We start from the raw sequence: 14,042 nt of genomic DNA on the forward strand, positions 1-14,042 counted from the left end.
CCCACGTCGTTACTAGTTTAAAGCTCCTCTTACCAGGATGGCCAACTTGTTGGCAAAGGTGCTTTAGCCCCACTTAGTCAGATGACTCTAGTCTCTTCCAGGCAGTCCTGGATCCTCAGAGAGGGTCTCATGGTCTTAGAAACCAAAATCGTGCTGGTGACACTAGATGCGCATTGTTAACTCAAAGAATCTGTTCATTCCTTCTCAGTCCCTTCCCTGTTATTGTCGAGATTGGGGAGACGCCAGCTGGGCCCCCATGCTTCTGACCATCATCCTCAGGTCCATGTAGTTATGCCTGCTCCTCTTCAGGTTTCCCGGGCAGTATCACCGATACCCGTGTAGAAGAGCAGCAGGGGATAATGGTCTGGAAAAGTCTCAGCAGTCTTTCAACAACATCTTGAATCCGAGTCCTAAGCAAGCAGGAAAGCTCCTCAGAAAAAGACAAGAGGTCAACCTCATACCAGCGGTCAGGTCAGCAGATGGGGGCCTTCAGTTGGAGCAGGAGTCTTTCTTCTGGTGGAGGGAAGAGAAAGAAAGAGGAAATTTTAATGTCTTAAAATATTTTAAGAGAACTTTTTAATACTTGAGCAAGTAAGATCGGGAGAGTAGAATCCCAAAGGCTTGAAGTAGAGAACAGTTTTAACTTCCCTCTTGAAACTTCTAAGAAGATCTAAGTGTTGCAGAGCTTCTTTCTGCCCTGGAAGAAAGTAAATCTGAAATGGGGAGTTGAAATAAGTTCACGGGTGTGCCAGGAGGCCTCCGCAGAACAACCGAATCAGTTGATAGGCATTTTGCCCTGGTAAGGTAGTTCAGTGGGCTCTGTACACTAAACAGGTTCGGGTGGTTGTACAGGTGTCCCTGCTCCTTATGAATGAGTTCACAATTGCAGTGTTTAACAAGTAAGTAACAAAATTTAATGGATTGATAAACAGTAACGATAGCTATAATAATATTGGTAACAATGTACAATAATCGCAAGGTATTGACTGAAGCTTCTGTATGAAAGTAAACAGAAATGATTATATATTTATACATACACACGCACACAGGTTTGAGTTTAAAAGACAATCAACGAAGATGCACGAAAGCGGTAAGCTAGTGGTGGTGGGGGGGGAAGGGTTAAGCAGGCCGCACCGGGAGTGGAGAGCGCTGCTCCCAGGTCCAGCGACCTGTACTCTAAGCAGACCACCCTCCACAGAGGGTGCCACCACCCATTGTGAAGGCCACACCCCAAATGCGGGGGGGCGGGGGGGGGAGGGAGTGTGCCGGCTGGTGGCCAGAGGCCCTATGATTAAGCAGATCACATCAGAGAGGGTGTCCCGCCTCGCCCTTACAGGGATAACTCACGTGTCCATGGTAAGTTAGGATCCTGAAGCCCTGACCTGGCATCCCAGGTTGGGGGCAGGGGGGAGAGTGTGGTGCGTCCCTGAAGCCCAGTGACCTCCTCCACTGGCTCTCCCGCAGCCTTCGACAGAGCCGTCTTCAATTGGGGAACACGCCCTTGGCTTCTTCAGTCTTGAGAAAGACCGCCAGTGATTTCAGTTCTTCTTCTTCTTCCCTGGGTCGCCGACAAGGAAAAGCCCCCTCCCCTCCCCTCCCCCCCCCCAATATAAGGGCACATGGCTCTTTATAGATGGACCATGTTGTGACCACAGGCATCAAAACACTGCCGTTGGTCACACTCTGTCCGGATCCGCGTTCTTACTGGTGTATTTTGGATCCGTCGCCAGCATGTGGACCCACCTGCCGACCAGCACCTCGGTCTGCTCCCCTTCCAGAATGTTCCCTGTGACTGACAGTCACCCCCGCCAATGATTTAATAACATGAGGTGGGACACAAGGGCCAGCTAACTAAGAGTCACACAAAGGAGAGCACAATTGACAGGACGTACAAAGCACAAATAAAGCCTTTTTAGCAGATCCACAACAAAACTTTCAATCTATTAAGGGTTCTGCTATGGCAGTGGTTTAGTAGTGAGAACAGATGGACTTTTATGGAACTCTTTAAAGAGACAGTTATTTTATTAAAGGATTAAATGTAGTCGTCTGGACAAGATTTCTCACTTAATTTCTCCTCTGCTGGAGCTGAGACATCAGTTAAAAGAATCAGTTGGTCTTTTGTATTTTTTTTTTTTTTTTTGCATTCAAGGAAACTGTGTAATTTCAAATAATGTTAGCAGTCCTGATTGCTTCAGAGTAATTGCTAGAACACAAAAGAAGACACAAAAAATAGCCCAGTAGAAATGAGTTTTCCAACCTAACATTTGAATCGGCTGAACATCAACGTTAAAAGTCTAAAGGTAAATGCAGCATAAATTGGATCCCCCCCCCTTTTTTTTTTTTTTTGAGATTGTAAATATCTCTTCCTTTTTTACCTGCTGAAGTGGAAGAGATGATGATCACATAGATGGTGAGTTCAGTAGGCTTTAGAAAGACAAGATTTTAGGATAGCCATCATGAATTCTGTTTCAGAGCATCTAGGAAAAAATTCTAATCATGACATTTATCTGGCTACTCATCTGCCACGAATTTCTGCAGCTCTTTCATAGAGTACAGGTCCTTCTTAACTTAATGATGTGCTGGCAGTTGATGACTGTATAAATTCTTCTGTTGCTATGGCTTAAAATTTTGACCGACTAGTTCAAAGGCTGATCAGAATTTGGATCTAAAATATAATATACCTTAATACAAACCAAGATAAAACTTAAATGTTAAAGGCCTTGCTATCCTCCAGCTGTATTTTTAACCAGTTACCTTGGTGCCGCCCTTTTCCCTTCCTCAGCAGTGAGAAAGGAAAACTGCTCTTAGATACTCTTTTCAACTGATGAGGTGATGTTAGTAGAAAGAGAGGTACAATACAGATATTACATTTCTCTAGCAGAATTTAAAAAAGTATTTCCTTTAGCAATTGACGTGCTGACACTGAACTTAGTTAAGGCTTCTTCAGTACACTCAGTTTATATGTAAACATCAGCCAAACAGTTTGAAGTTCTGCCATGCCTCAGGTAATAATTCAAAATTAGTCTTTGGCTGTCTTCACTCATTGTAGTTATGCTTCTGGTTTACCATTTTGCATGCTTATGCAATGAAGATGCTAATCCTTGCCCACCAGTTGAACAATAATATCCTTGACTGTGTATTCCTACAGAGAAAAACTTTGAAGCAAATGAATTGCAGCTGTGAGCTGATCTTGACTTATAAAACAGGAATGATAAGGGATGAATGATTTTTGAAGAAAAATATTGTTGCTTGTCCTTTTTAGTAATAAAATATGACTCCAAAGGCTTTTTGAAGTAGGTATCAAGGGTAGTGAACAGTTGCCAGACATTGTCTGTGTGGCTCTAGATGTGAAAGGACACGTTTGACGCGTACGCCAAACATAGTGACCATGTTTAAATAGTTGGCTAGAAGACTGATCAGGATGCTGTTTTCAAAGCCACTTCAAGCATGCGTTCTATAAAACAGAAACTGGCAGTAAAATCCTCCTTTTGGTCCTTCAATTCAAACAGGTACTACAGGAAGAATACTTAATCAAGAGTCAGGGAATGCTCAAGCAAATGAAGGAAGTCCAGGACAGGCTTTTCCAGTCTACCCTTCTTTCTATACTAGCAGTGCTACCTCCCTTTCTGCCTCAAGAAGGAGAGCTGGGTAGGAGAAAGTTTTTTTTCTCAGGAGTTTGAAGAGAAGTGGGTGCTAGAGGTTATTCAGAAGAGTCATGCAGTGAAGATAAATAACAAAGACCTAAAAGTACTATGTCACTGCAGTTAGGGTATGGAGCATCGCTTATAGACAAAAACAGTTTGTGATTTGTAGCTGTCATCTTCAGTGAAAACTTGGAGGGGCGTGACTTGGATATGAAAATCTCCACAAGTTAATCTTCAAAGGACAAATTTAGTGGCTAGACTGGAGAGACAGAGCTGCTTAGACACTGTTACTCTTATCATTCCATTAAGAAAGGCAAACTACTATCTCTGTAAAGCATATCCTCTGAAATCTGAGGGTCCTTCAGACCAGCTGACCCCTTTTAGAGTTCTCTAACAATGTGTGTTCTTTGAGCTGGTAGTGTTATTCACATAAAGATGGATGGGGGGAAATTTCTGATGATTTTGTTGTGCGTCAAGACTTTTCTGATGATAAGTGATGTTTTTGAAAAAGCTGAAAGAGGAGGTTAATGTATCCAGAGAGAATTCCAAAAAGGTAATGAGTTCTCTGTGGATAAGAAGATGCAAGAAGTAAGGAACACAAACCGAATCAGGTGCAGCATTGATGAATATCTGAAAATGTTGGGCTGATCCAGTCATCTGGACATGTTTCTATCGGAGAGTAAGGATAAAATTTCTTTTTGAAAACTGAAATTGAGAAATCTGAACTTGATATTCTTTCTATTTTTTAACCTCCACCTTCAGGGAAAAAGTCCATCGGGTACTTGTGAGGGCAGGTGATTGTAGAAGCAAGATAAAATTAAGACACTTGTTTATGATGAGGAACAGTTTCAAGGAGATCCTTAGTTCAGAAAAGTTGTGGTTTAAATATGCAAAAGACTTACACAACAAAGAACTGTAAGATTTGTTGTCAATAAAAGAGAAAATGGAAGAAAATTGCTTATTCATGAGATGAATGAAAATAGCAATCCCTTGTGTTAACTGTTTAGGAAGGGCCAAGAGCTCCTTCCATCTTGAAGTGTGATGTTCTCAACATTTCTATGTGCAAAATAGCAGCCTGTATTTGTAAGCAAGGGTCGTTCATCAGACATACCAACTCATGTAGTAGATTTTTCTTCTGTAATAAAACTGCTGGAAGAGTCTACAGAAAGAAAACGGTACTTAAAAGGAATTACTGACACCTTCAGAAGCTTTTTACCAATGTAGTGTGTGATGTAATATGGCAGAAATGTGAGTGATGTAACCAAGTACAAGCATTTTACCTAGAGGCAAGTGTTAATATTAACAGGCATTAGTAAAATCCTGAAGGACACCTTTCGTCTTATCCTAAAATCTTTAGCTTCAAATTTCAGGTTAAAGTACTGTTGAACTGAGTTCTCCGGTGCTCTCTTATCTCTGAGGAAGAAACTCAGTCTGTGCTTCTCTGGTACGTACTGTGTTATTCCTTGTGATTCCAGCTTCATTTGGGTTCAGATCTGAAGGTTACTGATCCCTCTGATCAAAACAAGAATGAACTACAATAAAACTTAGATGCCTGTACACCATCAGAATTGGTGATTATCAGGAGTAAAAACTGGAGGCAAGACAAAATTGGAACAGGTTGCCCAGAGAGGTAGTGGAGTCTCCTTCCCTGGAGATATTCAAAACCCGTCTGGATGTGATCCTGGGCAATATGCACTAGAGGTCCCTGCTTGAGCAGGGAGGTTGGACTAGATGATCTCCAGAGGTCCCTTCCAACCTAAACGATTCTGTGATTCTGGGAAAATGCTTATGAATTGGCTATGACTAGGCTGTCTGGCTAAAATTATGCATCTCATGGTGTTTGTAGCAGACAGAAGTGCTGTAACTTGCTACCTGATTGCATCCTCTTTCTTTCCTTCTTAAGCAGGATTGTACTTATCAGTTTCTGACTGTCCTTTGGTATTCCTGAAAAAGCATGATTTTTGTTTCATAGCTGTTTTAAATTTTCCTTTCGTCTATTTCTGGACGCTGTTTATATCCAGATGTCCCTCTTTTCTTCTTTTGTTCTTTTTGTCAGTCCTGCTGGCTTTGGTAGATATAAGAGATGGTATGTATTATCGCTTGTCATCTGCATATGCAATTAATGAATTGTACCGTTATAGTGTTACATAGTGCAGCATATTGTTTACGTTTTGATACACACAGAATTTAAAAGCCCTTTTATATGTCCCTGGTGGGGGGTGGGGGGGGATTCTTTTTCGTAAACAGACATTTCTTAAAGCAGCTTAATGTACCACTATTCAAATGCGTAACAATCATGAGTTATACTACATGCTCCGTGGGTTGGTTTGCTTCAGAAGTATATTTCTGTCTGTTGGCAGAGATGTGGAGATGATTGCTTAAATAAAGGAAAATTGGCATACAAAATAGGGTGGGGATGGTGTAAAGGAGCGCTGCTGAGAACAGCATCACATGCAGTGATAACTATTGACAGAAGTATGAGTACCTTGCGCTCTGAAGAGTGGTGCAGGCTACCTGCAGCCCTGTGTAGAGACTAGACGGCAATCAAGTGGTATATAAATGCCTTTATAAACCTGGAAAGTAATCCAGTACAAGAGATTCCCCAACTGTGGATTTAGGCCTGTATGTTGATAACAGAAACTGCAGCTCAGAATGCTTTGTTCAAACAAATCATCTCATGGTAGTGATGATGCTCTAGTCAAAAGTTTTCTGCTGACCTTGTCCAGTGCAGTGCCTCTTTAAAATTAACTGATGGGTGTTTTATAATTGCAGCTGCTCGATTGTCAACCACACTTGTTTTCATATTTGCTTAGGTGATGCTTTTTCAAACATTGTTCTAAGAGACAACAGCATCTTTGTTAATGACGTGAACTAAGGGAGTTCAAGAACTCTGAATATGTTTGAGTCATGGTTCCCAGAGATTAAGTCTAGGGAGATACATTTGTGGGAATGGCTAGTGTAGTTTTAGAAGCAGTATCTGAAAAACCTTTTAAAAAAATATTTCCATGATTCTGATGCAAAATGGAATTCTGATGAAAAACTTTTGGTCCCAGATGATTTGTTCCATTGTTTGTACTTCTCTGATCACTGTTGCATGTTAATGACTTTGAGAGGATTGCTGATGAGGTGCTGGACCTTGGGTACTTCAGTGAGATTTTGTACTTGAAAAAACAAATGGGATCTATGGAAGAGGACTCCCACACTTAGCTTAGATTTAATGCCCCGACACCTTCCCAAAATATAATGTCTGACAAGGGATACATAGAAGGTGTAGGTAGTCCCAAGACTTCTGTCGAGAAAGTGAAGTTGAATTGCTGGTCCATGTATCACTGTTACTGCAGTAGTAGCTGAGAAGTTTTTTATACGCTATTGAAATATAGACCTCCTGAGTGACTTGAGAACTCCCGAGGGGAATTGAACCCTAAACCTTGCAATTTTAATTCAGTCGATGCCCTTGAAAATGGGATATGCAGTTTTAGCTGGGCAGTCCATCCAAGTAGACTTCTGCTTGTGGGCAGTTCTTTATGCTTGCCAATGCTGCTTTTCGGACTCATTATGTGCAACAAAAATGTTAAGCAAAGAACTGGCTTACTCATGCTGCTGCAGCCTTCAAGCAGGTGATGTAGCATAACCCTTAAAAATGGTAAGATACAGGCCTGAAGAAAGTCCCCCTGGCCTTTTTTTTTGCCAGAGAAGCACAGGTAACTACTCTAATCTACTTTGTCACTCAGCTGGGCCAGTACTTCATAGGTGTTGAGTCTGCTGAAACCACCTGAATGTTGATGATTCCCAGAAAACCCAACCAAAAAAGTAACAGGGTGCTTTCTGAACTCCAGAACTCAAACTGAAGCAATTCAGATTTCAGCTGCTGATTTGCTCCATTGCTCTCCAGGTGATTGAGTTATGATGAATGGAAATTAGGCAAGATAAGACCTTTTTCAAGGAGGACCATTTATTTCATGAAAAAGCCTGACATCAGCTTTCTTCATCTTTCGTAGAACTTGTAGGTATAGAAATCAAGTTCATTCTTAGATTTACCTGCTGCTGAGGGCAGAGGGGCCCTTTCACATCTATTTTCGAGAAAGTCTATTTCAAACCCAGATGAAACTCTGTATAAGATGTTACATTATCTGTTGCATACTTTGAGATTCTGTCATCTGTGCTAGGACTGCACCGTTTTTGAATGGGAGCAATTTGGAGTCTTCAGCTTAACTAGTAATTGACAGTGTTCTTCTAGCTATATGTTTGCGTATGCCATGTCAGAGGAAAAGAAACATGCCTTAATCTTCACTGGAGTCTGTGATACAAAGTGTAAAAATAGCAATTGGAATATGTCAGTTGAGAAACTGCTGTTTGTGATCTCTCTCATTCGCTATATAATATACCATAGGCTGCTTGTAGACCTTGCTACGCTGTGAAGATGTGGGGGGAAAATGGAATAAAGGAGAAGTAGTGCATCGGGTACAAAAAGCGTCTGTGAAGAATGTGCCCTAATACAAGTACTAATGTAATTGCTGATTAACAGTATATTTCATTTGGACATTGTTTGAGTCTTCAGACACGTTCATAGTTTCTTTTCTGGACGTTTGCCAAAAGATCTTGTGATGGCTTAGCCACTCAATAAATAAATGGTTCCGTTTAGCCCTCTCTAGAGGATGCAGCAGTAAATCTTAATAGTGTTCTGCAGCAAATTCAGTCATGAAATCCAGAAATTAGAATACTTCCTATGAAACTCAAACCTGAAATACCACACTGACTCTTAAGGGCCTTATGCTTACCAGGAAATGAAAGTTTTTTGGTTTTCTGGCTCTGTTAACTTTTTCATCTGAAATATGAGTCTTTCCTTATATTATGTTGAAGTATTGCTTTAAAACTGGTTATGTTATGAGTTCTTTGTTTCATTCTGATCATAACATTGACAAAATTCTGTATATTAGAGGGGAAATTTGACTTCAGTAAGCAGTAGGAAATGGTACCCTTTTAGGCAATTTTAGAGCATGAGGGCAAGGGATTCTTAGGAGTTTTCACAAGCAAGCAGCTCAAGGAAGGTGCTTGTGAGAAAGGAAGAAAGGGATGAAATTTACAGAAATAAAAGTACACTGCACAAGTATTAGGTGTTCTTTGTCTTTATCTTGATTGCCTCATCAAAAATACAGAAAGTAGAAAAACTGTTATGGAAAGGTGATTACAAAAACATTGACAAGAATTACTGTAAGAAGAGATTTGGGAAAAGTGATATTTGATAGATGAAATAGTAATGAAGTGTGTTCTCAGTGATAAACTCTTAACCCCAGTGCTGCTTTTACTTGTTCTTACTTTATGAAGACAGTGTATGTAGTTCAATCTCAAGCTTCCTTTTTACAAAAGGAGTATTTGCAGTCCATGTCTAGCAGTAGGAGTCAGTAACATGTGGAAAGTACTGTTCTCTGCAACGCTTGCAAGTATTGCAAACAAGATTGTATTCTCTGAGAGTTTTATCTCCAGCATCCCCTTATAAATTAGGGGAGGATCAACATTATGGAGGAAGAAACTGGCAAGGTATATTCCAAATCCTGTAGCTTCCGCAAAAATATTATTTACCCATGGCACAGCTGAAAGTGGGATATGAGCAAGGTGTGAGTAGTGAGAAAAGTGAGTAGTAGCAGGGTTCTGAACTACTATATGCAAGCCATACATAGATAAAGAGGTAAGCAACGTTTTAGTTATTTAAGCCAGGTCAACCTGAGATAGGTGCTTAACAGTTTTTGAAACTGAAGTGTCTTAACAGTTTTTTGCAACCCTTTTTTAAAGCATATTCTTTTTTTTTTTGTTTTGTATTTCAGAGATCCAGCTTACTTTGATGAAAACTGGTTAAACAGGATCAAAACAGAAGTAGGAGATAATTGGAGGCTAAAGGTACTTGGTTTCTTTTGCTTGTCTGCAAATCCGTATTTCAGTTCTTAGTTCAATAGTGTACTTAAATGATTATGTTTAACATATTTCTAGGTTAAGACTTTGCTTTGTGCTAGAATATTTTGACTTTTAAGACGATTTTAGTTGCAGTTATTTATTATGTTATTACAATCTTGCACAGTTTAATGAATGAAAAGGACACATGTTGAATTTGAAAACAAGTTTCAGTTATTTAAAAGAAGAGTATTAAAAAGTTATATACTTAAAACAACATTTGAACAACAAAGAAGGGTGACTAGAAGGGTTTTTTTACTGCAAATTATGAAAGTAATTTTTCGAAAAGAGGCGAATGAGCTCTGAGAAACAACTACGTAAGAATAGCAAAGTAATAAGCAATTTATTGAAATAAAAAGGCAAAATGTTGTTTCTTTTTACTGTGTCAGCTCCGCAAAACTACTGCGCTTTAGGAGAGGAAGTGGTGCTTTTCTGTGTTGTGTGTGCTCAGCATGTTTTCTGACCACAGTCTATTTGCTGGATCATTTGTATCACTTGGTATTCTAGTACTTTCTCTATAAACCTTCAAGGCAATAGAATTTACACTGGTGTCACTGTGGAGCATTTTGGTTTACTGAACTTAAAGAATGCAGTTTGACATGCAGATGTTAGTGTAGTTTCTGATCAGATTTAATGAGAAAACAAAGATATAAGTGCATTCCTAAACTGCCATTTGCAGTGTGATTTTTGGGGAAAACAAAACTGGAATTGTTCATCTGTTAGTTCATGCTTCCCGTAAACACGATTTGTTTTAGCCCCCAAAAGCCCTTTTGAACATCTAGGAAACAGAACTGTGAAATATTCTAATTCTTGCTGTCTTGTCATTATCACTGACTGAATAGAGGGGACAGGTAGGTAAGTGCCACTTGAGGAAAGGGTAGAGCATACTGCTGTTGTCCATCTCACGGTTTGCTCAGCAGATCTGGCAGCATAGTCTCTACTGCCTGGCCAGTTTTGTGCGGGTCTGCCTGGCCAGTTTTGTGCGGGTCTGGACTGTTTTAGCATTTCTTGCCTGACAGTTGGATTGCCAGCAAAAACGTGCGAACATTGATGAGAATATATTGATAGGCTGGCGAATAAAAGAGATGCGCTCCAAAAACACTTTTCTGGTTCTGCTTATAAAACAGTTCAGTTTGAAGTAATTTTTTAAAGAATACAAAATTACAAATGAACAGCTAAATAGGAAGTTTTTTCTGTAAAATTGCTTTTTTAAAAGGAATCTTGGAGTCTTGGCTCTTAAATTCAGAGGACAGTTTGAAAACCGTTTGTTATAGCAGCATTTCAGTTGATTGAAAACAAGCAGTAACTTTTTGTATCTCTCATGTGGAGGTTGAGGAAGGAAATTTCTCTCCCCCACCAGTTTGGCAGATACTAAAGCTTAACAGGTGTGAATAAAAAAAACCACTGAGCAATCTAATAACTTCCTTGTGTGATTGAAGTCTGGGAAAACATCAGCTCAGATTTCAGTTTCTTGCTGATGTCATTCCTTCTTGATTTTCAGGTTTCCATATAAATAAGAAGTAAAGACTGATTCTTTTTGTTCTTGTTTAAAAGAAGCATATACTCCAGCCTTTTGAAATCACCCTCCCTTTTCATAAGAGATACTAAAAGGCAGAAATGTGTTATTTTAACTCTTGTTTTGTAACCATTAAAGTAATCTTATGTATTGCCAGCTATTGTTCTTTAAATATGAGTAAACACAATTAGTACTTTAGATCTTCATCTTTATCAGTGATTTATAGTCTAGCTGGTAGGAACATTTTTCAGTCTGTACACTTCTGTCGGTTTGCCGCCAGAACTAAAATGCAATCAGCATACTTCTGTGCATCTCTGTAATGTAGATTTCTCTTCATATTTTAAAAAGCAGGAAGAGAAATTCGATTGGGTTAGCATATTTCATGCTATCTCACAAGTCTTTTGATAATGAATTGAAGTATATTCTTGTTGCTAGACAGGGTTGTTCTCTGCTTCTACTATCAAATGGTGTAGTAGTCATCCACTTGTACAAGCTGTCACTATCATGAACCACATAAAGGAGCCAGTCTAGAGGGGAAATGGGTAGAAAACATATTGTGCAGGTTATTCCACTTCCCTAATTTGGCCCACCTAACCACTGTTGACAGATACTCAGAAAATTATGCAATTGTGAAGTTTGAATTGGATGCTGTCATGCATGGAAAAAAATAAAACTGAGCCGTACATTCTGGTTTATCTTTTTATTCATTGGGTTAATGTTTTTAGGATTACTTGTTGATAATTGCAAGGATGCTATCTTACTAAAATATTTTCCATTTGCTGTACCAGTTTAAAATAATCCTATACATTCACAGGAATGCTGTTATAGTCTTGTTTTTGGAGCAAGCTGTCTGACTCTAGAGACTGAGCAATATGTAGGATAAGTGAAAAAGGGAAGTATTAGAGTTCTAGGGACTTGCGAAGTGAGAAGCATTCAGCTAGCTGGCATTCTCCGAATGAAGGCTGACCAAGTCTCTTTGGCTTACTATGTGTAATAGAGAAACATTTTGTTTCTTTTTTGGGGTTAAAATTTCTGGAGCACAGCATACCTCAGCATGCTTAGCAGGGTTTTTTTTTTTTTCCCCCCCCTATGGGAGAATGAGAAACCCTTCTTTTCACTTTTCCTTTTCATAAAAGAAAATTTTATGTCATGATTTAAAGAAATATCTATAAAAGCAAAGACATCTCTTTTCTGAGGGGCAGTTGAACACTTTAACATATTCAGAGTTTAAATTGCAGACACATCAATATTTCGTGCTGACACATTCTGAAGACAAAACGGCCTTCGCTGGTACTGGGAAACGGCACAGAAAATAATTCTGTTGCCAAGATTTTGCAGGAATGAAGTCCCTAATCAAGAAAGAAGAATAGTTCAGTGTCAAGGGACATAGAAATAACAGTAACAGAACAGAAATTTACACAGTTAATGGTTTGATACGCACACGTCAGATACTGAATTTTATCACTTTTTTGGCAGTTACAGAATATGTCGTGAACTGTCCAAAGGATGGAGAAAAAGTACTGACACCTTTTTTTTTTTTTTTTTTCCCCCCCCCCTCCTCTCCTTTCCATGCAGTGTGACCCTATCTAGCTTGGGAGAGGAAGGAAATATGTTGTTCAGTTTGATTTCTGACTCTGTCTTCTGGACACTTGCCTTGACATTCAGACTGCAGCATCAGCTGAAAATACATTTGATCTGTGTTTATACAAGCAAGCTGTGTTTGTTCCATTACAGAGTAGTAAATTCAAGCAATTGATCCCATTAGATTTTTTTTTTGTAGCTGGAACAGTTTGCTGAATGCCTTGTGTTTCACAAAGCTGAATTTATCTGTTTCATACAATATTGCAAAATGAAATAATTAAATTAGAGTACAGACTAGTTAGTACTGTAATCCAAGTAAACAAACCAGATTTTTGAGAGGTAGTTTTGACTCCCTGCTCTGACGCAGTCATTATCCTTGTATTTAATTCTCCTCTCCAAGCTGGGTTTACTGTGGTGGAGTGCCGGTAGCCAGTTTTTTGTGTTCAGCATCATCCTTCTCTGAATGTAGCAGAAGGAGCACTTATTCATGAACAGCCTTCTAGGTTGTTTAGAGTGTTTTCTTTTTTCTTTCTGATAAGGATAGAAGCCTGTCGTGTGAACATGTTTTTCTGCAAAATTCTGCAAGCAAGAAGCAGAGACTGCAGGCATGCCAGCATTGATTTCTGCCAAGAAGATAATTAGCAACTAATATATTTAGTTCTGTTTCTATACACTTACTACTCCTAAGTCATGATGTCTCCCAACATAACTTTAATCTGGGAACACTGTCTGTGCTTGGAGGCACCTTTTAAACAAATTTTTGTTTGTTACTTAACTCGAGAAGGTATCTCTGTCTGTTCGTGCAGAGCAAAGATAGAAGTACGTTCTTGGGATTCTTTTTGCAAAAGCTAGGTTGGAGGGGTTTAAGTCTCGAAGCTATAAATGAGGCTCTGGTGGCCTCATTTATAATCAGTGAAGACAGACTCTTACAGAATGCAGTTTAGAGCAGAAACCTAACGTACGTGGTTGGAACTGTGCATGCGCACATGCTCCATTCTTTGTGAACTGCAGCCAGGGAGAATACCTACCTTTAGTTGCCCGAAGTTGAAGAGTTAAGAATTCTTCCGTCACTGCAAGCCTGTGCCCTTGTAACATTTCCAGCGGTTATAAGGTCGTTACTTATAACGTATGTGAAGGAAAATAGGCCTATGCCTAGTTACACGGAAAAGGTACTGTTTAGTAGAAGGTTAGGGTTCCCTTTCAGACACTTCAGGACTTGAAATATACATGGAGGAAGTCAGCTTACGTTACCCAGAGTCTTCAGTAGAAACAGGACTTCAGTCATATGTGTATAAGGATAAATGCAAAATCTGGAACCAGCTTTCATAACGCTAGATAGAAAACAAGAACTTAAA

General features: G+C 39.4%; 1 protein-coding gene across 3 annotated transcripts in view; it reads left to right on the forward strand.

The window, feature by feature from the left end:
• HOOK3 (hook microtubule tethering protein 3) overlaps positions 1 to 14,042 on the forward strand; it is a 93,778-nt gene that overhangs the window by 17,712 nt on the left and 62,024 nt on the right. For 2 of the 3 annotated variants that reach the window (XM_068929072.1, XM_068929071.1), the window contains exon 3: positions 9,467 to 9,539. The exons of the other annotated variant lie outside the window; for it this stretch is intronic. In XM_068929072.1, coding sequence (XP_068785173.1) covers positions 9,467 to 9,539 — 73 coding nt within the window. The remainder of the gene's footprint in view (positions 1 to 9,466; positions 9,540 to 14,042) is intronic. 3 annotated transcript variants of the gene reach the window in all.

Source organism: Struthio camelus, chromosome Z (assembly GCF_040807025.1).
Source record: "Struthio camelus isolate bStrCam1 chromosome Z, bStrCam1.hap1, whole genome shotgun sequence".
Classification (NCBI taxonomy): Eukaryota; Metazoa; Chordata; class Aves; order Struthioniformes; family Struthionidae; genus Struthio; species Struthio camelus.